General features: G+C 42.9%; 1 protein-coding gene and 1 long non-coding RNA gene across 2 annotated transcripts in view; one reads left to right on the plus strand and one right to left on the minus strand.

Annotated features, from left to right (window-relative positions):
* Nucleotides 1-27,992, plus strand: part of LOC117867591 — a 44,718-nt gene that overhangs the window by 9,846 nt on the left and 6,880 nt on the right. The window contains exon 2 of the long non-coding RNA XR_004643444.1: nt 22,925-23,032. This is a non-coding gene — a long non-coding RNA (uncharacterized LOC117867591). The remainder of the gene's footprint in view (nt 1-22,924; nt 23,033-27,992) is intronic.
* CA4 (carbonic anhydrase 4) lies at nt 878-27,896 on the minus strand. The gene is made up of 8 exons (XM_034752773.1): nt 27,801-27,896; nt 11,193-11,246; nt 9,914-10,084; nt 5,596-5,747; nt 4,740-4,832; nt 4,094-4,157; nt 3,021-3,184; nt 878-1,224 (listed from the first exon to the last, which is right to left on the minus strand). Exons 1-8 carry the CDS (start codon nt 27,856-27,858, stop codon nt 1,033-1,035), a joined length of 948 nt encoding a protein of 315 aa, XP_034608664.1. The 5' UTR covers nt 27,859-27,896; the 3' UTR covers nt 878-1,032.

A 27,992-nucleotide genomic window follows, 5' to 3' on the forward strand; every position in this document is an offset into this window, starting at 1 on the left:
CTTAAACCTTGGGTCGAGTGCTGTAGCTATCTTTTGAAATCTCACATTGGTACTTTCTTTGCGTTTTGTCATATCTGCAGTGAAAGCGTTCTTAAAATGAACGTGTGCTGGGTCACCATCCGAGACTGCTATATCATGAAATATATAGCAGAATGTGCGTAAAACACAGAGCAGCAGACATACAATACTCCCCCAAGGAGTTCAGTCATAAATTAATACTTTTTTTTTAATGAGCGTCAGCAGCATGGAAGCATGTCCTCTGGAATGGTGACCGAAGCATGAAGGGGCATACGAATGTTTAGCATATCTGACACGTAAATACCTTGCGACGCCAGCTACAAAAGTGTCATGCGAATGTCTGTTCTCACTTTCAGGTGACACTGTAAATAAGAATCGGGCAGCATTATCTTCCATGTATGTAAACAAACTGGTTTGTCTTAGCGATTGGCTGCACAAGAAGTAGGACTGAGTGGACTTGTAGGCTCTAAAGTTTTACATTGTTTTGTTTTTGAGTGAAGTTATGTAACAAAAAAAATCAAAATTTGTAAATAGCCCTTTCATGATAAAGAGATTGCACTACAGTACTTGTATTAGGTGAATTGAAAAATATCTTTTGTTTATAATTTTTACAGTGCAAATATCTGTAATAAAAATAATGTAAAGTGAACGCTGTACACTTTATATTCTGTCATAATTGAAATCAATATAGTTGAAAATGTAGAAAAACATCCAAAAATATTTATAATAAATTTCAATTGGTATTTTATTATTGTTTAACAGTGTGATTAAAACTGCGATTAATTGTGATTAATTATTTAAAATAGCAAATAATTTTTTTAGTTAATCGCGTGGATTAACTGTGATTAATCGACAGCCATATATATATATATATAAGATTCCTATTGATAAGTGTTAGGAAAAACACCAAGGCTATGTTGTAAAATCAGCTGCAGTCTAGGGCTTCTCAACTGGAGAAAAGTGCTTGAAACAAAAAATTAACCTCCGCAGAACCTGGTATTGGATGGCGAGTGTTCATTGGAAAAGAAGACTCATGACGTAGATAAGTGTTGGGACCACCAATAAAGCCTTTGCAGGAGGCTGGATGACACTGACATCAGAGCGGTACACGATTCTGTCATTGAGAGGTTGAACAGGTCGGAAATTGTCGGTCATGAGTAATGTTTTATTCTTAGTGAAGTAAAGCGTCTCCAAGAAGTTCTCCACCTGCACACCACCATCCAAAAATAGTTATTTTTTTTTGAGGGAAAGAAAAGGGAATTGTCCTATCTTGAGTCTATAGTTCCTCACATGGTAGTATTGCTCTGAACCACAAGAGTAGATAATGTTTTCACCCCTCTTAGTCCAGTGCCACCAAAACTTGTTCCCCAGATCACTGACAGATGCTTGCTTCTAGCCCAGACAGACTCCTTAAACTTCCTCCCAGCTAAACATCCTAGTCCTGTCTAGCGCAAGCCACCCTGGAAAGACAGGTCTTTTCTCTGTGTTCAGCTCCTGCCCCATCCCTCAGGGCAAGGGATAGCTCAGTGGTTTGAGCATTGGCCTGCTAAACCCAGGGTTGTGAGTTCAATCCTTGAGGGGGCCACTTAGGGATCCGAGGCAAAATCAGTACTTGGTCCTGCTAGTGAAGGCAGGGGGCTGGACTCGATTACCTTTCAAGGTCCCTTCAGTTCTAGGAGATAGGATATCTCCATTAACAAACAAAACAAAGGTCCCTGTGACACAACTCGCAGGGATCAAGATTACATGCCTCACCTCCTCTGGCTCTTCTCTAGAACCTAACTCCTGGCTACTTGCAGCAGGAATTTAGCCAGCAACTGCCAGCTGTGAGGCATACCCCCAATTTCTCATTTCCCCCAATGCACTGGTTCACATCTGGCTGGGTGTTGGGTTCTCAAACACTGAGCAACTTTCATTAAGCTTACGGACTCAGTCTGATGGGGTATCACACTGTGGACATAATGGTCATTGTTTGCCGATAAGGAACTGACCCAGAAGGGTTGTGACTTGTCCAAGCCTACTCAATGAGTTCATGGTAGAGCTGAGATGGGAACGCCAACAGATCATGATCACTGGACCACCCTGCCTCTATAAGGTATTATAGTGGTAAGTACCCCCATGACTCCTTGCTTTATAGAAAGCAGAAATAAATTCATTCAGGTTGAAGTTGAAGCAGGACAGAATGGTGTTTTTGACTTGATGAATGCAAAGATATAATTTTAAAAATATTCTGTTCTATTAAAATTCTAAACGGGGCTAGAGGAAAAAGGCCAGTCACCCATTATTTAGTTCTCAGAAACAATTCAGCGACACATTCCAAAACATCTGAAGTTAGAGGATGATTCAGACCCTCATTTAGAGGCACTAGGGGGAATTGGATAGAGCACTGAACTAGCATTCATCTGAATTTGGTTCCCACTTCTGCCACTGATTCACTGTGTGGCCTTTGGCAAGTCACTTAATTACAATGTGCTTTAGTTTCCCCACTTTTAAAATGGCAATGATACTAACATTCCTTTGAGAATTGCTCTGAGATCCTTGTATGCAAAATGCCATATAAGATATAGTATATGCCCATCCCCTTTTTTTGGAGTGGGGAAGAATTCTGAGTTTTGTTTTGTTTTTTTCACCAAAATGAGTGGTGGGACAGATGGCAAACATACTGGGCAGTGTATGATCTGTTGTGGTGACATTGATTTGGAGTCTCTTAAGATTGGACGGCAGAAGGTAATGGAGAAGGGGACAATCCTACATTGGACTTTGTATGTGAGAGAGCATATGTGGGAGGGAAGAAAAGAAGGTGGGGAGTGGGAGTGAGACAGACCAAATGACCTCACTGCTTAGGGTGACCAGATAGCAAATGTGAAAAATCGGGATGGGGTGGGGGGGTAATAGGAGCCTATATAAAAAAAAAAGACCCAAAAATCGGGACTGTCCCAATAAAATGGGGACATCTGGTCACCCTATCACTGCTCCTTTCAGTCTATAACTCGAGGAATTACCTGACTTTCCTTCAGTACGATGGGCTCCTGAAATATTGTCCAGACGACAGCCTGGTTGCAGTTGGGCGTGGTCAGTGAGCCATTGTACCGATAATAACGTGTGAGATTCTTTTTAGCCGGAATGAGCGATTCCAGGGGCAAAGATGTCATATTTTTTTGAGACCCTAGGAAAACAATGGAAAAACATCAGTTGGAATGGGCATGGTTACAGGCTCACTTTTACAGCTCCCTTCAACTCTGGCTTCTACTACCTCATAGTCCCCCATCGCTGGTTGTGGGGGAGGCGGGGGCTACTGCGCCTGCCCGTCTCAAGAGCCCCTGCAGAGCTATACAGCACGGACACCTTGTGTGCAGGGGCAACTCCAGGCACCAGCGCAGCAAGCGCGTGCTTTGGACGGCAAGCCGTAGGGGGCTGCCTGCCGGTTGCTGTGAGGGCGGCAGTCAGGCGGCCTTCGGCGACATGCCTGCGGGAGGTCCACCGGTCCCACAGTTTCGGTGGCAATTCGGCGGCGGGTACGCCAAAGCTGCAGGACCGGCAGATCACCCGCGGACCGCCCGCAGCTGAAGCCCGCCTGACTGCCGTGCTCGGGGCAGCAAAAAACATAGAGCTGCCCCTGCTTGTGTCTAAGCTCTCCATATCCTGCTTCCTTGCTTAAAATCACTTCAAAGTTTCTTCTGAATTGAGGGCAAGTCTACGCTTAAAACGCTGCTGCACCTGTAGAGTGCTTTAATCAAGATGCTCTAAGCCGACAGAGAGAGCTCTCCCATTAGCTTAGTTAATCCACCTCCCAAGAGTCAGTAGCAATGTTGGCAGGAGAAGCTCTCCTGCCGATGCAGCGCTGTTGACATGGGGGGGTAGGTCGTGGATTTTTCATATCCCTGAGTGATGTAGTTATACCGATATAGCTCTGTTGTGTAGAGCGGACCTAAGGCTTGATGCTCCTATCTGTGAATTCAAACGCGGACCTCACTTGAGTACTAGGAGAAGGACTGGCCGCTTTATATATCCTACGTATAATGATTATCTTGATAAATAAATTCAAATTGCCCGATGATAAATCCAAGCTCCTTACCTTTGAGAGCAACTTCATTTAACATCTCTATTAGAGGTTCATAGTTTTCATTTTTTGCACCGGTCTGAAACAATATTTTGAGTCAGAAAATGTACCCATTTCCTCAGACATTTGCCCCTCATGTAATTTTTAATTTAATTATTAATGAAACAGAAAAGAAGTGGGAAAGAAAGCAGAACAAAAATCAATTAGCTGAACATAACAAAGTCACTGCGGCTATGTCTACTCTACAGTCAGAGGTGTGACTGCTGCATGTGTAGACATTCCCAAACTAGCTTTGATCTAACCAGCTCGAATAAATAGCAGTGAAGTTGCAATAGGATGGGCTTGGTGCGTGAGTCCATACCCAGGGACAGGTGGGCTTCTGTAGCCTGTGCTGCTTGTGGTATCACTGGTATTGTTATTCAAGCTAGCAAAATCAAAGCTAGCTCAGATGCTGTGTTGCAGTCACGTCTCTCTGATCGCAGTGCAGACATTTGCTGAGCACTAGAGGTGAGGCCAGACTTAAATGGTTGATCTGGACCCCTGAAAACATTGGGGAACTTTGGCTTCTGGCCAGTTCTATAGCCAAACCCTGCAACTTGGGCCAAGCTTTGGTAGGTGCCATTCTGAGGTGGCTAATTTAAAAAAAACCCTGGCAACTTACCTTTATAAAGAACCCCAGCACGGCCAGACCTTCTTTATCAGTCACTGCCTGCTCTGTAGTGGAGAAACCCTCTTTCCTGTGGACTATATGAAGCTGTAATACAGGCATTAACGGTCCATTATTACTCCCTTTTCTTTATAGCCATTTATTGTCGGCCAATCCTGGCCCCTTCCCTGTACCCTGGATGTGGAGAAGCCACTGCTGTTCTACTGTGGAGGTGGGGCAGGGCCACTCCCTGCCCGCAGCTGTCGAGAGGCACTGTTGATGATATGGGGCTGGTGAATTTGCAAAGACATGTACCCAAAGGCAGTTCCGCCCTCCCCTCCCTCCGCCCTTGTAAAAGAGGAGCTTATGGGCTACTGCCGCCCTGGATCTGCAGTGGTTCCACTGTTACTCCATGACCTGAGGTGGAGGGTGATTTCCTCCCACCAACTTGCTTGGGACCCTCCTGCATCAAGCCCACCTGATTTGTCTACGGAGGTTGGATTTGCCCTCTCTGCTATTGGAGGAATTGATACCTGTCACTGCACGGTCACAACAGAAGTGTCTGAATAAGCAAGTGTGAGCCTGGGAGATACAGGCTTTATAGCTTGAACTGTTACTGCCTCCTCTGAAGGCTAAATAATCCTGGGTTTTACTGCCTGTCCTCATTGGCCTTTGCCATGCAAAACTTCCAGCTCCTGATTGTTTTTCGTCTGTGTTCTGCACAGGGCTCAACAAACAATAAATTCTCAGTTCTTTAATTCCCCTCCTGGAGTCTTGCAAAAGAATCTGTTGGTTTATTTCATTCAACATTAGGTTAAGAAGCCAGAGTTCTTGGACCCGGCTGCGTTAACAGAGGGAGAATTTCACCTACCTCCATAGCGTATCTCTCTCCATCTATGCTGTGTTCCGATCCAGGGCTGAATCCTTTGCTTGTGCCCCAGTGGAAGTGAAACTCGATCGCATTGTATTTATTTCGAAGACCTCCACCTCCAATCTTTGCTGACCCGCTAAGAGATACTTTAACTGGTAGAAACAAGTAGTTAAAAAGAAAAACATTGTTGGCTCTTATTTTAAAAATAACTGAAACTAGCAAGGGGCATTGGTTGCGAAAGCTCTGGAACCAGGGTTTCCCAGAAGTTCACTGGGTTTTGGATTCAATGCTTTGGCTCAGCCCTTTATATTGAGTGACCTAGATTAATGAACTTCAGATCCAGATCTGACTCTGAACACTCCCGAGTACTGGTTCAAATGTGATTAAAATGGGGAACAGTCCAATCCCTATATCCAGGGCACAGGACTAGGCGTTCAGATACTTGAGTTTGATTTCCTAATGACCTTGTGCTAGTCGCTTAGGGCCTAATTTGCCAAAGTACTGAGCACCTGTGGCTCCAGTAGAAGTCTATGGCAACTCTAGGTGCATCACACTTCTACAGCTCAGGCTATTAACCTCTCCGTACCTCAGTTCTCTTATCTGTAAAATGGTGATAATGATACTTACCTCTCTTTGTAAAGGGGAGACCTATGGATGAAAAATGCTACGTAACGGAAGAGAATTGTGTACTGCAATCTATGGAAGTTGTATTTATTTTGGTGAAAGCCAATTAAATGAGCTTTTGTGGTAGCATCTTCATCGGCCTTTCTTTTAATCAATCAATTGTTCTCATCAATTTAATGTTTAAATAAATCAATACTAGCTTTTCAATGCAGTGTAAGGTTAATAGACAATCTCTTCCTTGCTGGGAGCGTCTAAGTGGCTGGTTTGTTGCCAGGAGGGAAGCAAGAGCCTATGCTTCTCTCACTTTTAAGACAAACACACTAGGTTTCTTCCTCTGTTATCTAGAAAGGAGATGTTTGAACAAGGATTTTTCCTTTTAAATGTACAGAGTTGCATTCTAGAAGGTGAACTTGGTCCCAAGAGGTTTATTTGTTGGTTTCTATTTTTGTCTCCTATTGTGTGTACTGCAGTATTTATTTGCTTTGAGGGTCTTGCAGGGTTTATAGTTAAAGACACTGTTAACATGTCTCAAGTGTAGGACTCACTTTCACTTTACACCAGTCTAACTATAGAGCTGTGGTTTTCAACCTGTGGTTTGTGGGCTCCTGGGGGTCTGCAGACTATGTCTAAGATTTCCAAAAGGGTCTGCAACTCCACTCGAAATTTTGTAAGGGGTCTGCAAATGAAAAAAGGTTAAAACCAATGCTATAGAGTAAAACTAGGTAAGCGAAGCCTGTGTAAGAGCAGAGTTTGGGTCCGTTATTAACAGGAGAATAAAACGTATCTCCGGGAAGAATAAAAATATTTTCTAGTGATAATTTCCCTTAACCTTTCTCTGATTGACAGATTTGTGATGCATTTGAAAATGGCAGTCTTTGTGCTCTCTGGGAGATGGAATTAGGACCTCTGAGAAGAAGGCTGGTCTAGTAGATAAGGCCCTGGATTGGGACTTGGGAGATATGAGTTCAATACCCAGCTCCCAAAGATTGGCTGCATGTCCTTAGATGAGTCATTTCCTAGCTCTGTTCCTCACTTCCCTGTCTGTAAAATGGATTAGTAACATTTCGTTGGTCTGTTTAGGCCAGGCCTGCACAACATGCGGCCCGTGTGGGCTCTTTGTGCGGCCCGCAGGGGGTGAATAGGTGGGCTCACTGTGTGGCCCGCAGGGGAAGGAGGATTGGTTTCTGTGGGGCAGGCGGCGCTGGGGGGAGTGTTTCAGTGGCGCTGGGGGGGTTGTTTCTGTGGGGCGGGGTTGTTGTGTTTCAGGGGGCTGCGCGGTGCTGGGGGGGGGGTTCAGCGGGGCCGGGGGGTTTCGGCCCTCAGCTGTTTTCTTTGGAGTAATATGGCCCTCTCCGCTTTACGAGTTGTGCAGACCTGGTTTAGACTGTCAGGTCTTGTGGGCCGTGACTCTTACTATGTGTATGAAAGACACCTAGCACAATGAGGCTCCAATCTCGGAGCATTTAGGTGCTATTGAAATCTAAAAATAATAATTGCATCCAATCTTCTTCTCATTGCACCAGCGGGAGTTTTGCTCCCCCCGGCTGCAAACCCCCTTTTGCATGTCAGGAAATTAAAGTTCTAAGCGGTTTCTATGAGCATTTATTTTTTATACAAAGACACTTCTATGAGCATCAGCCAGGCTTTGAAGATTCCACAATTGTATATTGTACCAAAAAGGCTATTAACTTTGTTTTTTCTTACAAACTTCTTCTGATTTTCCACTAATGTGGACAATCGGCCTAAATATTGAATTTCAAAACCAAAATCTCATTACCCAATCCATCTGCTTTTTTTAATTTCAGCTGTCTCCAGGGGAGCACTTTTCTATGGGGCCATTTAGATTTAGGGGCCTGGCTGCAAGCAGCCGGTTCTCTTGACAACAGTCCAGTTTTTTCAACTCTCCTTATGCTTTGGGGTGTCTGACAAAAATGGATGCACAGAAATATAAATACAAATTTTTACGCCAGGCCTGTACCTCTTCATACATTATTGTCAAAGTAGGAGGAGGTCAATCTTTCTGCATTGGTTTTATCATCCTACCTGTTGTGGTTTTTGTGCAGCAAAAAAGTCACTGAGAGGGTCATTGGGGTCAGTTAGACACCTCAGTGTTAGTCAGTGGGGAAAATGAAAGTATTGCACTTCCAAGGTCTTGGGGGGAGGGGTCTAAACACATACAAAAATTTGAATAAAACATGATAGGCAAGCCATAGCCTCTTTTTTTCTCTAAGTATTCTCAAGCTATGATGAGGACAACCTGTTAGCATTGGTTTTGTCTAAATACCTGTTGTGGTTTTAGCATAGCGAAAACAGTCACTTAAAAGGTATTAGGGCCCCAAATTAATTATGCAGGTATTCCAGCATCAGATGATTTTTACTTTGAGGCAGCAGTTATTATATGATTATATGAATCCTACGTCATTGTTTTTATCATCACAGTTTCATTGTTTTTTGTTTTTCAAAAAAAAAAAAAAAAAAAATGCACCAAATTGGTCTGTTGGTCTGTGAGCCCCAAGATAACATTTGCCTCATGTATCATCACATAACATTTGTAGAGCAAATTGAGTTTCTTTGAAGATAGTACCATCAAACTGATTTTCTGGGAAGCCTGCACTTGCTAGGAAAAGTTTCTGGGGAAGCCACAATTGTTGGATACATTTTCTGGCAAGCCCACGCTCGACAGATGCTGTTACTGGGGCAAAGACTCAAAGTTGCATTGCACACGCATGTTGCATTTCGGAATGCATATATGGTTTCGATTTTGTTGAATTGCACATGGCACAATAAACCTCTGAGTCGGAGATGGATGTTTCCCAGGGACCTGGGTACAGGAATGGTGAAACCACTGGTGCAAAGAAAGGAGCGATGCAGCCTAGCTTCAGGCTTCTAGGGTAGCAGCATCTGTGTGTGCTGGATACTGATCCAGAGTCAAATGGGGAAGATGTTACAAGATGTTACATCTGGTCCAGAGAACGAGACAGAAAAATACGTCAGAAATGTGTGAAGTGTAAAATCGTTGTTATGTTCAGAACCTGTCACCTATTTTTGCTCCATTTGTTCCAAGTATTTGACCATTTAGTTGCTACTTTGCTGTATTTGTGCCTTTTATATGATTGTTGTTGCTATCTAGTTTCATTGTTCAAACGTGGGGTCAGTTAGACCCTGACACTATTGTGTAGCTTTCTTTAAAATGTGTTTGATCAGAGGGTCCGTTAGACCACAAGTACTGTATCTGAATCTAGGAAAGTTTTAACTTGTGCATAGTTGTATAGTTCACTGGTTACAATAAAACCAGCTTTAAATGTATCCCCCAATTCCCAATTTTCCCCACCCCCAATTTTGACATACCAGGTGTCTCCAAGATCCCAATAGAGAAATAGTTGGGTGATTTGGGGTCCAATATGAGGGTTAAATCACCACTAAGTGTTTGTATTTTTTTTAAACAGTTTATGTAGACTTAATAACCTGACGCAACACAGTACTGCCACAGAGTATCCCCAGTAATATTTCTTCCCGATAGACAGCCTGGAAGAACATTAAAGCTGAATCAGTAAATAGCTAATTAATCAACTATGGCCAATTAACTTCAGCGTGTGAAGAAAATAATCTCAACACTGAAAATGTTTCTGATAGCAATTAAGGAGCTAATAAAACCCAGCAAAATAGGTAAACCCCATTCATTGCCATAACTTACCCGTATGCCCATTATTTTCTATGCGCCAAGGGGAGGACTGATTGGTATTATAGCCTTCAAAAGTAAATGGTTTCAGGTCCTCTTTGTACTTCACTTTGTTGGTGACAATATTGATAGGTGACTGTTCCTTTTTTCCACACTCCTCATTTACTGTATCCCAGACACCGGGCTCTGTTTAAAAGGAAGGAAAAATGGCTTTCATTGAAGGACAAAGTGACTTCATCCCAGTAAGGCCAAACTACCCCTTGGTAGATCTACATTCGCTTCAGAGGTTGGGAAAATTTGCTTCAGAGGTTGGCAGAGTTTTATAGGGAGGTTCCTTGACATGTTACAAAATATTTAAAAATGCAAAACAGTGAAATGTGCCCAACAACGACTGATTGGTGCAACTGGAAAATGTAATCAGATGAAGTGTGTAACAATGCCCTATTAAATGGGAAGCATGCCTGTGTCGGACTTAGCTAATTGATCATAAACAGTAAAAATTTGTAACGTGTATCTTGGAATGTATTTAAAAAGGAGGGATGCAGATCCATGTTCTAGTGTTTGCTGAAGGCAGTACGAGGAGCCAGGAACGCCTGAGTTTTGTTCCCAGTATGTTACATCTCAGCCTAGGTGAGACTAGACGCTCTGACTAGCGTAGGAGCAAAGGAGCGAATGTGGTACAGCTGGCTGTTACATCGCTGTGCTGAAGGAAAACAAAGGGTACAATTCCAGTTCAAATACAAAGACTTTTCTTAATATAGGCCTCAAGTATTTTTAAGGACTTGCATGCCTGGTGCCTGTAACCTGCTGGGATGGTTATCTTCGGGTATGTTGTAAGTTCCTTTTATATTGGCAGGAAAACAACGAGGAGTCCGGTGGCACCTTAAAGACTAACAGATTTATTTGGGCATAAGCTTTCATGGGTAAAAAAACCCACTTCTTCACATCCACTTCTTCTTATATTGGCAGCGTTTTCTTCAGCCAAAACAAAATTGGTAGCCAGAACAAACATTGGTCATTAACATATCTTTGTCCCCTTCTCTTAAATATCCTAATAATCATTTAACTTAATTGGACTGGGTTTTCCTCTTTCTGGTGACATACAATCAATCAGATTTACTACGTTGACATCCATGTTCTTGCACCTGTTTACCGTAGTAATGAATTTGGCCCTAGAATGGAGGCCTGTGATATCTGAAACTGTTGTGGGAAGATTTGTATCCCTGCTACAAATAGGCCTTTGTAAAACAGCACAGCACTAAAATGATTTCAGAAAGAAACTGCTTAGAATTACCTGCACATTCAGACTGAGTCCATTTTTGTGATAGGTAGCACCATTCTTTGTCACCTGCAACAGAGAAATTAACATTTCAGACACACTTTACAAAATGGCATTAAAATGAGAAGCTGTATGATTCGTTGATTAACTTCAGAATGACCAGATACAGACATTGGCTCTGGCATGGTGATCTGGGGAGAGAGCTAGCTGACCACTCAGCTTTGACTCCCGCTCCTTATTTCCAGCTGCTAAATTGCTTTAAAAGAAAGCTAAAAGGGCACAGGTACTTTCCCACTGTAAGAAACTGCTATAGTTGACAAAAGTATGTTAAGTGATCATGCATGGGAGGAGAGGTGGTCCCTGGGTGGGGGGGCGAGGAGGTGTCCACAAGACAATCTCTCTATTAAAATGTGTCCCGCTCTCCAGAATATGTGAGAACCCCTGGCTGATGACACACACAAATGTTGTGATTGTACAAAGAACGAATATTCCCCAGCCATAGTGTATTCCCCAGCCATTAGTGAATATTTCCCAGTCATAATGCAAATCAGGCTGAAAGCTCTGGCAAGCCTAGTTTTTACTAAAAGATGCAAAACCAGAATATAGGAATTGTTTTAGTGGATCAGACATGTGTCCCGTACTGACAGTGGCCAATACTAGATGCTTCAGAGGAAGATGGAAGAACCCTGCTGCAGGGACAGGTTGGATAATTTCCCCCCTTCATTAGGTCTGATTCTGGTCTCTGATACAGATGGCTTCAACCCTGAAACGTGTGGTTTAATATCCCTTTCAAAACCTGTGTTAGGATTAACTATTATAAATCTGGATATTCTTGTGTAAATGTCCAATCCCTTTTTGAATCTTGCTAAATTCTTGGCTTCAGTGACTTCATGTGGCAAGGCGTTCCACAGTCTGACTATGTATTGTGAGGAAAATGTATTTCTTTTTATCAGTTTTGAATTTGCCACCCATTAATTTCATGTAATGTCCTTGGGTTCTTGTGTACAAGAAACCTCATATCATCTCAACCTAACAGGGATGGAATCTTAAAAAAAAAAAAAAAAAAAAAAAGTCTTGAAAGAGGATATGATGGAATAAGGAATTTTCTTAAGAGAAAAAGCACACTCCTCATTCCAGCTCAGCTGAATTTGATCTCACTCAGTATGCCCAAGAGTTTCCCTCCGGAGCATCTTATTATTGCTCTCTCAGGCTCTGTGCTGCAAAGTTAGGTCAACACAAGCTGCGGTTGTTGTCTACACTTAAATTTGTCTCCACACCTGTGGACCGCCTGAGCCAGATAAGGAGGAGAAAGAAGAGGACTTGGGATGACATTCAATGAGATCCTGCAAGCTAGTGCTGCATGACACCACGCGCAAAGGGCCTGGAGGATGAACATCGCAGACAGTCTGGAGAAGGAAAGAACGGACAGGAGAGAGGCCCAGGAATGCCAGCAGGAAAAGCAGAGAAAGATGCGCAAGGACATAATGGAGCTTCTCCATCATCAAATGCGGATGTTGCAAACTCTTGTGAACCTCAGGCTTGTCCCCCTTTGCAGTCCCTGCAGAACTCAGTATAGCACCTCCTTCACCATTCCCCCCACCCCAACATTGAGGGCAGACATTAAGGACAACCACAGCTTCAAATACACTGTCCTCCAAGAAATCCCATGTTCCCTGCTGATTTGGTTTTTCTTATGGCAGGGTTCCCAGGAAAATCTAGTTTAGGACAGATCGCTGGTAAATACATTTTTAAACCGGGAAAAAGGGAAAAATAATTGCATCAGTGTCCAGCAAGCATAGGATGAAGTTGGTCTTCTGCTATGCAATGCAGCATGGCCAAACAGACCTGGACTGGTAGCTGAAAGTCTGCTTGCTTAATGCTTCAAGTGTACAATTCTGCATTATTGTCTTTCACATCATCAAATGTTTTTGACTTTTGTTTGTATAATATTGAAAACTGAAATATGAATCGTGCCATATAAATACCAAACCAAAATGTATACATTCTGATGTTCAATATTATCATTACATACATTAGTAGTACCCTCACTGCAGTTTTATTTTTTATTTGTACAACCCTAAATTAATCTATGAATCTAATCTGTGCCTTATGTAACCACAATTTGAATAAGTAACTAAAACTAAGTGTAAATGTGGCATGCATTAATGAAACAGTTTTTAAAATAGAAAATTCCTTAAACTGGGACTCACAAGTTTTTCTCAAGGTGGTAAAAACCATGATTTTACCTGGTAAATGCCATGCCATCTCTATATTATGGCTGTGCACATACTGGAGCATTGTGCATCCTGTGCTTGCAACACATGACAATCGTGCAGAGCTGGTCAGACTTCTTGCTTCTGTCAGAGATGGCAGACAGCAAGGAGGGCCATGCCGGTTTGTGGGATTTTTAAAAAGGTGTGAAAACTAAGGGATATAGATGACAGGGGATGAATGCAGTGTTGCTGCAGCCATGTCGGTCCCAGGATATTAGACAGACAAGGGTGGGGAAGGTAATATCTTTTATTGGGCCAACTTCTGTTGGTGAGACAGACAAACTTCCAAGCTTATGCAGAGCTCTCCTTCAGGTCTGGGAAATTTATTCAGGATGTCACAGCTAAACTAATTAAGTAAAAAAAAAAAAAATACCGGTATTCATGTTATAAGAAGAATTACATTTTAATTAGAGTTTTTATAATAATATTTTGCATTGACATTTTTCATGAAAAAATTGGGGTTTTAACTAAATCTTAATTTTTTGGCAGGAAGACTTTCTGCATGCAAAATTTTTGACCAGTTCTACCAAACATTTAAAAACGTACAGAGCCCCAACATGTTTAGCTCTGGCTTTCTCCAAATGGATTGTACCTTGGGTTTTGATTCAGGCCCATCTCTGTTGAAAGAATTGCCACACCTCCACATTTGATAACCTTCTATATTATGAGACAGTAAAATGTGATGCGATAAGTATGGGATGGGACGGCTGGCTAGCTTAATCAGAAGAAGCTTAATAAATGTCTAGCAGACGCTGGGCAAGTCAACCTGCATGGCATTTGACAATCCTGTTTTGTAATATTCATTACCGTTGCAGAGATGAATGGCAGCCAAAGTATTTTTGGCATCTCCAGCTAGCACAGTGGGTCAGCATGTGCTTTAATAATTACTGCACCGGAGTTGCATAGTGCAGGGAACTCAAGCACGCTGCAGTGGAAAAGAACTACTGCACCTTGAGAGCAACCTGGGTTCTGACAGTAAGTGATTATTTTCCCTCTGTCTGCCCAGAAATGATCTGATTAAGGCCAATATACGTGTTAGTCAGAGCTGGGAAGGTAACTTGTCAAACAAAAGTGGGACTCTCTAACGCATACCGGTTCACAGGAGCGCCGCCAGCTTTTCTGCCGCCCTAGGCGGCGGAAGGTCCCGCCCCAAAATGCCACCCCCCCCACAGAGGCAGTGGAAGGTCCTGCCGCCGAAATACCACCGCGGTTGCCGCCCCCCAAATTGTAGCGCCCGAGGCGACCACCTCATGGGTTGCGCCGGCCCTGCCGGTTAATATATTGTGAGCTCGTGCGGGCATGGGTCTGGCTTTTTGTTCTGTGTTTATATACACCTAGTACAGTAGGTTCATGACTGGGGCTCCTAGATGTTGCTGCAGTCTAAATAATAATATACAAAGTGATTTAGAGCTGAGGGATGCATGTATCAAATGCATATTTCATTGGCTAGAAATGCAGAGGCTGCTACATGGAGCTTTGAGAGTAGGGGGACAAAAGCCATGAAAACAGGGTCATAGAAGGACACGGGGAATCCCCTTGGGAGCAAAAAGGCATCACCAGGATGGTGTTGATAATCACAATCCACTATCTTCACATCCCTATGCCAGGGGAGCAAATGCCTCTGGAAATGGGTAGTGGGATATGGTTGGATCCTTTCATCACCTGTTTGAATCCAGCCCAGTTCACCAATGTGATCAAATGTCCTCTGACACCCTGTTTGGTGGCCTGTGTCAAAAGAATTTGTGGGTCTCCGTCCAGTTCCCAGTGGGCAGGTGAATGCATCAGAAAAACCTTGGATCTTTAACCAAGGAACCTGCACATCCAGATGCTGAAAAATAACTGGAGAAGATGAGAGAAACTTCATGTAGAATGCACTGAGGCATACAATTTAGATTTGTATAATTTGTATACGAATTGCATAATTTGTTTGTACAATTTGGATCTGCATCTGACCCTAGGGTGCTTTCTATGAACCTTTTAGAAGTTCAGAACTTACTAATAAGGATGTAGCCTTCTCCTAACTGCGTATCACAGCTGCAGTTTAGAATGACAGATCATATTATGGGCTAAATACTCAGGAATTCTTCAGGAAAAAAGAGTCAATAAATCTGAATGTGGGTTTCACAATGAACGAGGGACAAGGATTTCTTAGTAAACAGTAATTTTAGTACTTAGTGTTGAATTAATATTGGTTGTGAATAAGCCCTTTCTTCTTTATTTTCTTAAGAAAAACAGCTGAGAACCAGGATGTTTAGTGTATTTATGACTTACTCAGAAACCCGCCTAGATTAGTGAAGAATTTGCATTATGAAGCAGTATTTGATAAAGGCGTGATTTCTCCCTGTGTATGTGAACTTTGAGTTGTAAAAGTTCCCTTCACCCACTGGATTCAGTTTCTGAGCCTTTCATTGAATAAGATGGAAATGAGGATGGAGGTCACATCCAGCCTGTTCTCATGGACTACGGTGCAATTATCCCCTAGAGTGTATTGTCTAGTTCAGTTTTAAATAGCTAAAGCAGGGGGCTCCTCCCACTTCACTGTCAGGAAACATTTCCTTGTGTACAGTTTACATTTTCCCTTTGCTTATCTGTATCCCTCATTCCTAGTAACACTCTAAACAATTCCTTTCCTTCCCTGGTGTATACAGCCTTCAAATACCGTCTCCCTGGTTTCCAATTCCTAATCCTGTTTAAGCTATCTCATTCTGGTTTCTCTTGTGATCCCAATTCCCCAGTCTATCCTGCCCCTCCCTGCCTCGTAGCCATGTCCATATCCTTTTCTGGAACTTTCCCCTCTCTTGAGTCCTTTTGCTTCTCACAGATCCTTCTAATTCTCTGCTCTTCCTCCCTCACTTCCTCGGAACCCCCTTTTTCTCCTGTGCTCACTTTGTCCATCTGACTCTTTCCTCTAGTCCCTCCCTCATTCTCTTTCCCCTTCCTCTGACCTCATAACTCCTTTCCTACTGACATCTCTTACCTTTTTTACTTGTTACCCTTCTGTTGTCGATCACATTAGCAATTAGTGGACAGATCCAGGAGATTCTTGGCCACCATCTGTTGCCTCCCCACTGCTTCTGCTTCCTGCTGGATGCAACCTGAATGCTTAGCACAGGAGCAGACAGGCTCGGTAACAACAGAAGGGAACCCCTGCTCCCAGTACAGAATTGTAGCTTGGTTGGATACTTTGAAGAGTCACAACATTGGTGATGGAACAATTACTCTGCAGCTGGTAGTACTGTACTATAAATGGAGAATTGCTCTCCCTGGAGCTGTTGATTAGATATCTTTCACTAACACTAGAATCCATTTAATTTCTTTTCAAGTCGCAATGAGCCTGAATGAGTTTCTAATTCCCATTAAATTACACACCGTTTCAGAGGGAATGGAACCTGCTTCCTAAAATATCCAAGGCCTAAAAGCCAGAAGGTGATGGAGCAGAGCATGTAGATAAAGGTTTTCCTAGTCTTATTTACAATAAGATGTTTTTTCCATCAGCCTCCACTTTTCCAAGGTTGCTGTATTCTTTACTGCCTCTGCCCAGGACAATGCAAGGAAATGCTTCTTTGTAACTGAAATGCTGATATTCCCTCCCACATGTGTCTGCTTCGAGGATGCCTGCTGAATCACTCTCACTGATGCTGTAACAACCCAACAGCCTGGTTAAACTCTCTGCTGGAGGGATTTATAGCCTAGTTCCCAAAACTTTTCCAGTTTTATTGGCACAAATGGGCTAAGCCATGAGCATCCACACATAGCCTGAGTCTGGCCAGGATCTCACAAGCCATGTGCCCAACTGGCCCAGAATGGAGCAGCTTGCAATCATTCTCTTTGGTGCTGCCCTTCGAGTAGGGCGACCAGGTGTCTGGTTTTGGACCGGAACACCCAGTCCAAAAGGGATCCTGGCAGCTCCGTTCAGCGCTGCTGACCAAGCCGTTGAATGTCCGGTTCACACAGCGCCACAGCGGGGCTGGCAGGCTCCCTGCTAGCTGCCACGCCACAGACCTCGCAGCTCCCGGGTCGGGAAGCAGCCGGCTCCTAGCCTTAGGGGCTGCCGGGGGCAGGAGGGGTCTGCGTGCTGCCATTGGTGGGTCAGGGCCGGGGAGGAACTAGCGCCACTTGAGTGCTCCTCAGGCGGCCACTGAGGGGTTGCCTGGTGCCCAGCCTCTTCTCCTCGCATGGCTGGGTTCGAGCTGCACCATGTGCCCTGCGGCGAACCGCAGTCGGTTGCCCCATCGCTGGCACCCAAGAGTTGGAGGTATGTGTATCCCCGTCTCTGAGTGCTGGGAATGGGGCTGCACTGCACCCCCATCCCCCTCACCGCATCCCTCCCTGTCCCACCCCCGCACCTCCATCCCCCCTCACTGCATCCCTCCCCCATCCCATCCCATCCTGCCCTTCACACCTACCCATCTGAGCCCTGTACCCCATTCACCTCCATACACTGCTGCACTCCCATTATGTCCCTATACACCCCTGTGCCCCCCACATCCTCATGCACCTATAGCCTTCTGCCTCCCCCTGCATTCCCATCAACCTCACATACCCCACACATCCCCTCCTCTCTCCTTCACTGCCCCCTCTCACTCCCACCCTGCTCTTGTCCTTGGCCTCTTTCCCTCCCCATCCCCTCTCCTCCACCTCCACCCCCATCTTTTCCCCTCCTTTCCCGGCTGGGTGATTTAGGCAGGCCCTGGAAAAGTGTATGTAAAAATGTCTCTCTGTAGGCAAGTGTGTACATGCATGCATTGTATGTGTGTAAGAGACTGCGTGTCTTTGTGTAGGGAGGTGCGTGTATTGCTGCATGTGTGTATACCTGTGTGAATAAAATTTGCAGCCGAACTCTTTGACTTTTTATTCCTTTTGCTGTCTTGTGCACACAAAAATTGATGACATAAAATGTGTGTATTCATTTCATACCAAGTTTTTAAAAGAGACGGTTACTCTAAAAGCAATATATTATTTCTTAAAAAGTGAATGTTGTTGACTAGTAATTGCAGAAGAGCCGATGGATCAGACATTTCTCCCCACCTTTGTCTAGCTACATTATAAACTCTGTGTTGCAGACTCTCTCTTTTTGTGTGTGTGTCCAGCACCTACTGCCCCGGAGCCCTGATCTTAGTTGGGGTCTCTAGGCACTAAACAACAGTTGTAGTAATAAATAATGTGGAAGTATATGTGTTAGTGCATGCTAGATGTGTACACATGAATACACGTGTGTATGTGCATGTAGGTGTGGAAGTCAGTTTCTACAGATTTATTTATATAGGTATCTGGACAGGTGCATTTCTGTGGTTGTGCTCTATGGATTTGTATTTGGGCTTCAGGGCCTTTAATAGATGCAATGCAGCTGTGATAATGTGTGGTCCTAATTCCACACATAAAATTACAGTAGCTTTAGTGAACAAAAAACATGGAGCTGCTTACAAAAAATGGGAAGAGGGGAGGGAAAGAATCATGAAAACCTTTGTGAAATTTCATTTTTTTAAAAATTGCGCTTTTTGACTATTTTGCTGCCAGCTCTAGCGTCCTGTAACAAATAAAACCTGAATGTAGCATAATACATCTGTCAAAACAATAAATATGCCTGTTTGGGCCTTGCAGTGAAAATGAGCACATGAGCGAGGGTAGGGGAGAGCAAGTGACAGAGGGAGAGGGATGGAGTGAGTGGGGGCGGGGCCTCTGGAAGGGGCAGGGTGGGGCCTCAGGGAAGGGGCGGGGCAAGGGCCGTTGGTTTTCTGGAATTAGAAAGTTGGCAACCCTACCTTCGAGATGCCAAGGCCCAGCCCGCAATGCTCCATTTTGAGCTGGGTGGCTGTTATGAGACCTGTAGTCTGCATAGAAGGACTTGCATCTTGTAACAGATGAAGGCAGTTGAGGCTCACAATAGCCAAGTGAAACCATTTTAGGCCCTCATGTTGCATTTTTGCTATCCCTGGGTCAAGCTGTGATGCAACACATACAGGGTGTAACTCCATTCGTTTCCTTGGTGTTCTTGGTACACCAGAGGGTATTGTGCCTCAGGGCCTCTCATTTCTACACAAAGTTCAAGGTAGCAGCCATCCGTTAAATTCAGGGAGTCTTGTTTGTGCAGTTGGCAAATAAGTGCTCACTTATCTCTGTTTCTACTCTGTCCAGTTTGTCACTAGTTTCCTGACTAAAAGTTTTTCTTGGCTCCAATGCAGCCATGAAACAATACAGTTGTTTATTGTTGTTTTTTTTTATTGTGAACATTATCATTACCAAGGAAGGCACAGGGAAAGGGGCAGCTCCGTTTAGTCAGAACTCCACCCTCTGCTGTTTAAGCAGTTTAGTGGATAGCATACTTGACTGGGAATCAGAATACCTAGATTCTATTTCCAGTCCTACTACTATGTGACCCTGGGCAAGTCCCTTGACCTCTTTGTCATTAATGTGCCCACCTATAAAAGAGAGCTATTAAATGAGCTGTTACCCATCTTTGTAAGGTGTCTGGAGATCTGTGGATGAAAAATGCTGTGTGTTATCTATTCATTATTATTAAACACATGGATTAAATCTCTCTGAGATTTGAAAAGCCTTTATGGCCCTACGTGCCCCAAAGATTGAGGTGCCTTTGTGATAGATAGTCCCTTACATCAAAAATCACAATAGTATTCAGGTTACTCCTTGTCCCGAAGGACCAGTCACTTACCCCAGGACAGTTGCACGTTAGATCTCACAACAAAGACAATGCTTGTAGCCAATCCTATAATAATCTATCTAAAGATTTATTAACTAGGAAAAGGAAATAAGAGAATTGTATGCAAAGTTAAAGCAGGTAAACATACACACAAATGAGTTAGTCTTAAGTTTCAAAAGGCAATAGAAGATTCTATAATAAGCAAGCTCTATATGTCCCTTATTGCTACTCCAGGCTGAACACTGGGGAATCTGTTGTTTATGCCTCAAAAATCTTGCCCTCAGGAATCCAAGCAGCATGGCGATACAGTTTCTTCTTGTGAGGGATTTTTATTTCCTTTCCCCTTTCTCTGAGCTGCCAGCTCAGCTGATGGGAGGAAGTCACTTGCATGTCTCCTCTTCATGGGCAGGCTGGGGTGGCCGTGGGGTGGGGAGAACAATCATCAAAGTCTTTTGTCCTCTGATGCTCCACAATAGTTTGTCTGGTGTCTATTGGCCTTCTCTATTGTGCAGGGCCTAACACTTTCTGTTGGAAGCCAGCATTTCACACTAATTCAGATCACTGTCCTGTCTGGTGATTTACACAGAGAGAATTGCAATACAAACACTCAAATATTGCCTTACAATATGGGATACAGGTATTGTAAGTGAGATTAAAGCATGCAGCAACTTACAAACATTCAATAAAGTCTAACTGCCAACTACCTTTTTATCACGCTCTATATTTTATAACTCTATATTTTTTTAACAATACTAACACCCAGGTGAGCCAGTCTAATTCCAGCTATGTATTTGTCAGTATCCAAGTGAGACATTAAGACCTAGGCATAAGCTGATACCTGGGTTGCCAGCATCACAATCCTTCTTTTGATAGCTCTTAGTTTCCTAACATTACGTTAGTCTTCCTGACATTACGTTAAAAAAAATACTCAAACTGACCTATATGTTGTACTTCTAGTTACTGCTGTATTGTAATATTGGGGGGGGAAATTCATCCGTGGTGTACTTGCCTGCAGCTAACAGTGGTACACCAGGAAGGAATTTGGCCCTTTAACTCTATTAGCAATGTTTTTGCAGGCAATGGCTTAGGGGTCAAAGTCACCATCAGCATTAGTTGTGTTGGGCTAGCTTGGTTTGGGAGACGGGGAAGGAAACCCCTATCAATTAAAGTGCTGCTTATTCCAGGGAAGTTTTCATTGTCCGCCTTGATGGGTAGACTTAGGCTCCAATATTTAACTCTAGAGTGGTGTAGCTTTACCAACTGGGGACAGAGATCTGTTCAACCAAGTCTCTCCGGTTCCCAATATTTCTTCCCTTTGCGTGAGAACTTTATTCTTCACAGTCAGTGCAAGGTGCTGGCTTGTCCCCAGCTCACAAGGGACCCACTGCCACACCCGCTCCTGCTTCAGGGCCAAATGCAAGAATCTTCCTTGTTCTTTTAACTGACCACTGCCTCCCAGGGCTCTATCCCAGGAGGTACATTTCCCCCAGGCGGTTCCCTCTGCCATGCCTCTTGGACTTTGGCAGCCCACCTAGGGAATTCCCTGCAGCTCCACTTCTTCCTTCCTTATTGACAGCCTGGTTCTTCATTGCCACAACTGCTGCACTGCCCTCTTAAGTGGCCAAACTGGGAGCACCTGTTTGAGCACAAGGAGCTGGGCCTGTTCTTTTAAAAGGCATCAATCACCAATGACAGAGAGCTATAATACACCCCTTCCAGATCATTAAGAAGCGGGTGCCTGAAGAAAAATGTTATCATAATGGTGGAGCTTTACATATATTTATCTAATCGGTATATCTAGCTAATCATCCACATACACACCCATATTCTTATCTCATATGGCCTATAAGAACTGTAAGCCCTTCACTCACTGTCAAAAGAAAGAACCAAATCATCTTATCACTTTAGCATGAAGGGAAGTTTCTAAAGTATAACTCTAAATATTTCTAAATTTTTGCCTGTGTGTGAGAGGTGAGGGAAAATCTGTTTTCCAGCCATGACCTATGATCTTGTCCCATCAATAAAATTTCTTTGTAATGATAAGCTATTGTGGTGAGGTTGATTGTCTTATCAAAGAAGGAAGCTGGCGTTAAATAGATATGCAGGGCTAAGGTGAATTGCTTCTCTACAGTATCTTGCTTCTCTTCCTTTATTTAGGGTTAGTACTAGGTAAAGTTTGGGAGCCCTATTCAATACTATTACTACTAACAAAAAAAAGAAGGAATAGAATTCGTTTGTAACATTCGGCTAGTTTTGCAGTTATTTTATGTACATGTTGGTAACTTGCATAGAAATGTGAGTGAAAAATCTAATAAGGGGCCTCTGGGCATATTGTATCCTTTAAAAATGAAACACCCAGTAGAGCCCATATATGAAGAAGGGCTATCATTACTGACCAATCTCCCACTCCAACCAAAAAAAAAAACCAAAATCCCAAATACGAATCCCAAAGTCTTGGATGTGTTTACTGGGAAGATGAACCTTGCGATATATGCTGAAGGCCTGAACATTTGGGCTTCGTGAACAGTCAAAGGGAGTGAGTTTCACATGCGCTTCTGCCTCCAGAATTTAAATCTAGGGACTGTGAGCAGAAGTGCCTCCGATTGCTATAGCTATCATGACGGTGCCCAGCATATGCTCTCGCTGTTTTGAAATTATGCTTCCTATGAATGGTGTATCTGTCTATCCAGGTTCTTGGCATTGGTTCTTGGCATTGGCACCCTTAGCTGTAGCAGAAGGTGCTTTTGGGGGGAATAATCTTTGAAATGTCATTTCCCCCCTGAATGGCTAATCTGATGTTCCCTTTCCTGCTGCAGGGTGAGTGTACTGGATTGCAGAGCACTGGGGAGACACCCCATTGTGGATGCTGGAGAAGCATGTAATGTGCTGCAGCTACCCTGCTACTTGAGAGGGAGCTAAACAGGGTGAGTTAATACAAAATGCTGACAGTGCAATGTACTGACAACACAAAGGCTGAGCCTTAAAAATTAGTATTATTAATGATGTTGACTCCGCTTTGTACGAGAAGAAATCCTGACCAGTCATTAAATATTACCAAAGGCAAACTGCAAAGCAGTGAAAAATAACCTGCGAACTTTAAACTGTGATGCCCTTGGTTGCATTGGCACAAAAGAATGCATTCTCTTGCGATCCTTAACCCCTTTATTGGCTTAGGAGGTAAAGCATATATTCAGCAAGGGAGGATTTGTACTGGTCCATTGACTGTGAGGGTCAGGCATCCATTGTTGCGCTATCAGCAATATTTGTTGAGTGGTTAAAAAGACATGAATGTACCGGAGCTGCTGGTGTGTGGCAGAACTTGTTTCATCCTGCGAGGGAGGCTAAGGAACTGATCCTGTGTAATCTTTTAAGTGCTTGTTTACAGTTGAAAATTAATTCAGATTAAGGTGCAGTGTGAATTTAAAGCACCATAGCTATTCCAGAATAACTCCATGTGTGACTATTCTTTCTGGAATCAGAGTGCCTTATTCCTGTTTAGCTTAATTAATTAATGAATTGATTAATAAGATAAACAGGAACAAGGCACTCTGATTCCAGAATAAGAGCATCTGCACATGGAGTTGTTCACGAATAACTCCATGTGTAGATAACCCCTTAAACAATGGGGCTTGCAGGAGGCTTTGCAGAACCAGGCTCTGAATTCACTCCTGAAGTTTGATGGGGACTGGGGTATCTGGAAGATTGTGCTTTGAAATCCTTTTACAAGAAGACTGCCAAAGAGGGATATACAGTGGACTTATCAGAAGCTACGTTTTCTTCTTTCTCTGCCATATGTAAGGAAGCCATGTCTGTCTGGCTAGAGGGGTGTGGCTTGTAAAGGATTAAAACAGTTCAAGGTTTGTTTCATACATGGCTATAATACCCTTTCAGACACCTCTGAAGCCATGCTGCCAGTAAGAACACACAAAACACTCCTTAATTAAAGAGCAATTGGGGCTTCTAACCATGCAATTTAGCCGTAGCCTGTTAAATTTTAATTCAATTTAATACCCTGAAAGTATATTCACTTAAAGGGCCATAGTGTGCCTGAAAATGTGGTACACCTGGTAATGGCTGCAAGTGGAAACAACTTCAGATACACCAGGTAGTGCACAGTATTGTCTGCTTGGCTGCCACAGTTAGGTTATCTCATAAAAATGGAAGCGACTAAGTAAGAACAAAGGGTCTAGGTCTCTGTCTCCACAGTATGAAACAGTATAAGGCCTGGGCTGCTTTGCTTTATCTTTCGTTGGACTTTTAGTATATTAAGGAGTGAATTAGACTGAAGTTGCTGCACTTCCATAGCCTCCAACCTTACCATAATCCTAAGGAGATGAACAAATACGTCCTAAATTCCCCTATATTCCTCCCCTCCTATCCCTCTTCTGTCTTTTTGCCATGCAGTCCATCCACGCCTTTCTCTTGCTCACAGAAGCCCACAGTTGTGGGCCAAATCCTCCACCCCAAGTGGGGTACGCTGCTGCCTATTCTGCAGGCCTGTCCAAAGCTCAGTTATTACTCCCTTAATAACCGCACCTATTAGTTAATGATTAGTTGCAGGATTGATGTTTAATGAGAGGTTTGATGTGTTAATATTTTTACAGCACTTTGATGCTGTGAAGCACTATATAAATGTTAAATATTCTCATGGTCACGGCATAGATTGTGGAGCTATCGCTTCCCATGATGACTGAAGCCTGGGTTTCAGGCTTACAGGGCCATGAGAAGAATAGTGAGGACAGTAAAATATTGGGCTGAGTGTCTCCGGTTTTTGACACATGCTCAGTAACCTGCAGAACGTGGGCTTTCCTTCCTTCATGCTTACAATGGGTCTCTTGAGTAAGAGTTAGTCAAGCTGTAGGTATGTATGAACGGTCACAGACCAACTCAGATAAGGCTTTGCAAGTGTGCTAGCAGCCACTTGCTGCATGCTTACAAGGAAGAAAGAAAAGGAAACACCAAAGAACGTATCCTGCTTAAGGATATAAACTTAAGATCAAAAGTTTGCCTGTGTTGTAATGGCCAAGGTAACTACTGGGAGAAGATCGTGTTTTTGATAACTTGTTAGTGATATTTAATCGTGTGTTGGATGGGAGGATAGGCAGGGAGGGCTATCCGTGATTTCTTTCCTCCCTGGCTCTCCATCGCTACCCTATCTGTGTGTTCTTTTCATGTACCTCTCACTCTTCTTAGTTTTAGATTAAAACTTAAGGTGACAGCATCATGGTTCTGCCATCTCTGAGCTGGGTCTGAAATATTAATATGTGTCTGTAAAGAGTTCTTGCCATGGTAAGTGGAATGGAAAAAGTTAAAGAATTCTTCTGCCTTCATTTCTTCTGTTCTGTTTTATTTTTTTTGTCCTTGCAGCTCTGCATTGCATTGCTATAAACAGCACATACTTTGCCTTTGCATGACCCCAGAGACATAAGGCTAGAAGTTCATGCAGACCCCATCAGTGCCAGTGTAGGTTACAAAGTTTTACCTCCATGAGAATCAAAAACACATAAGATATAAGTATAAAAAATGAGAGAAACAAGGTCTGCCATATGTATATCCTTTGAAATTCCAGAAACTAATAGTATGGGGTGGTAAATTTGTAAATGGTTGATTCCTGTTCAGTGCTCAAGGGGAATGTGAAGATACTCCAAGGACCCTGCTAATATGCCGTGGGCAGAAATGATTTCCCTATCCCCACTTTGGCAGTTGTTGTATCCCTGTTACATAACATCTGGACCATAATGGTGATGGTACTACAGATGGTTTTAAACAATCCTCTCTCAAAAGGTTTTGAATGTCTCTGTTGGAGCTGCCCAGATCTCACACAGATCTGTGCTGTTCAGTCTTGCCCCTACCAGTGATCCCCAGGAGGCACTAGAGATGGGATGCTTTGGGGGCACATTATGCTGCTGTTGATGATGGAATAATGATAGATATGTAGGAGCCGATAAACATCATTAAATTATTTCTGAATGTTTCATGAGATGCTACCATATTGAGAGACAACATGGGCCGGGGTAGGATGTTTGCCGTAGAGTTAGGACTGCTGGGTTTTATTCTTGGATCTGCTCCTGGCTTCTGGTTGACCTAGGGAAAGTTGCTTCAGCTCCGTGCCTCAGTTTCCCCATTGATAAAATGGGGATAATACTTAATGTACCTACTTTGTAAAGCACTTTAAGATATATACATGAAAAGAGCTTGGTGTTGGTGGTGTTGTTATTATTATTCTATTACCAAAGGTCAAGGCTTCCTACAACTTGGGGTCCCCAAGCTGTGGCCCCATCAAACCTGCTATTAGTCCAGCTCTGATCACTCATGTTTAGGGAGACCCCCTAAAAGTATCAACAGAAGTGCTGATTAGTAACTTAAGCTCTGTCTTGTGAATGCAGCAAACTATTATAGATTGTCTCTCTTATTTAAAAGCACAAACCTCTTTTATAAAAACAGTCCACCAAGAGCGCAGTCAGAGAGATGTGTGTTAGTAGCTGTGGACTTTGAACCAAGTGGGAGATATATTACTTGCTGAATACTTTGAAAAGCAGAGGTTTGTTGTGTGTGTGCATCTGTACTAGATGTGGATGGGGAGGTTGATAGGAAGGAGGTTATTGGAAGCCTTAAGTGACAGAAGATCCACCGGTCAGATTAAGCAGCTGAAACTGTACTGCAATGTCATTCTCAAAGGATGGATGTGGAAAAGGTAAATTACTGGTCTGTTGATTTTGGAGAATTAAAAAAACCCCTCATTGGGGTTAAAACCCCTCCATTTCAGTCGCGTTCTATTCAGGTTTTAACACTGTCTTCGTCACATTCAACATTTGCTGCTTTCAACTACTCTTGCCAGTGGCTCTCGAGCTGGGTTATCTTGTTGAAATCTGTATCCCTTTAACAAACTGTCACAGTGCAGCAGTATGTTAGATGCATCCGATAATATTGAATCTTTTTTCTTAATGATGCAGCCTACTCCTTTTTAGGATAAAAACTCTGAGCCTTCCTCACTACCTAAGGACTGTTCTGTTTATTTTTAACTTTGATATTTACATGGGAAAGGATATTATTGAGTAGTACTGCATTCCTGATCCAATATAAGCATACAAAAGCCATCTGAATTTTTTGAAGTGCTGATTATAGATCATTATCTGGTATTAACACAATCATCATCAGTGGAAAGTAAAATTTAATTAAATACATAAAAAAAGAACTATAAATGTTGGTTAATTCTTAAACAAATATATTGCTCTATCAGGCTAAAATAGCATAAGACAAAGAGATCCTGAATTCGTTCATTTCTTACATTATAAAGAGACCATAGTATTATTAGAAGAAAAATAGAATAATTAGGCTACTTATAGTTGTATACCATTTAAATCAGCATAGTAGACAGGCAAAGAAAATACATTTTTACTGAATCTTTATTTCTAATTACATATAGAGGTAAAGTAAAACCTCTTGGATTTTCTTGGGGTGAAAAAATACTATAACCATAAAGGTAAAATAAAACAAAACAGTCAGAATAAATCCACTTGTGATACCAAGCCATAAATGACCTGAGAGAGAAACAAACAAATACATACCTCGGATTTATCATATAGAAGCATTAAAGAGTTAGAACACAATACAGTGTTATTCAAAATTCAAATAATCAAATATGAGTAACCGTGATACCCAGGGGTGGGCAGAACAGCATGGTCTTCTTACCTTCTGTTGCTGTCTTGGCAACGTGCAGAGAGAGCAGAACAAGGAAAAGCAATTCCATTATCTATCTCCTATTTTAGATAAGATCAGAGAGGAGGCTAGAATCAATTAGTATGTGATCATATTTCTGCTCTGGGAGTTTTTATACAGGAGTAAGGAGTCATGGTCAGTCCTGATAGCCGTAGTCAGGAAGGT

This window comes from Trachemys scripta, chromosome 18, assembly GCF_013100865.1.
Source record: "Trachemys scripta elegans isolate TJP31775 chromosome 18, CAS_Tse_1.0, whole genome shotgun sequence".
Lineage (NCBI taxonomy): Eukaryota > Metazoa > Chordata > Testudines > Emydidae > Trachemys > Trachemys scripta.

What these genes read in the sequence shown, in the direction of transcription:
- CA4 (XM_034752773.1), bottom strand. Translation starts at nt 27,858, where the DNA reads ATGGAATTGCTTTTCCTTGTTCTGCTCTCTCTGCACGTTGCCAAGACA. An exon ending in AGAAAATAATGGGCATACGG is followed by an intron (nt 5,748 to 9,913) that starts GTAAGTTATGGC and finishes TGTTTCTACCAG; the next exon opens with TTAAAGTATCTCTTAGCGGG. An exon ending in AAATGAAGTTGCTCTCAAAG is followed by an intron (nt 3,185 to 4,093) that starts GTAAGGAGCTTG and finishes TTGTTTTCCTAG; the next exon opens with GGTCTCAAAAAAATATGACA.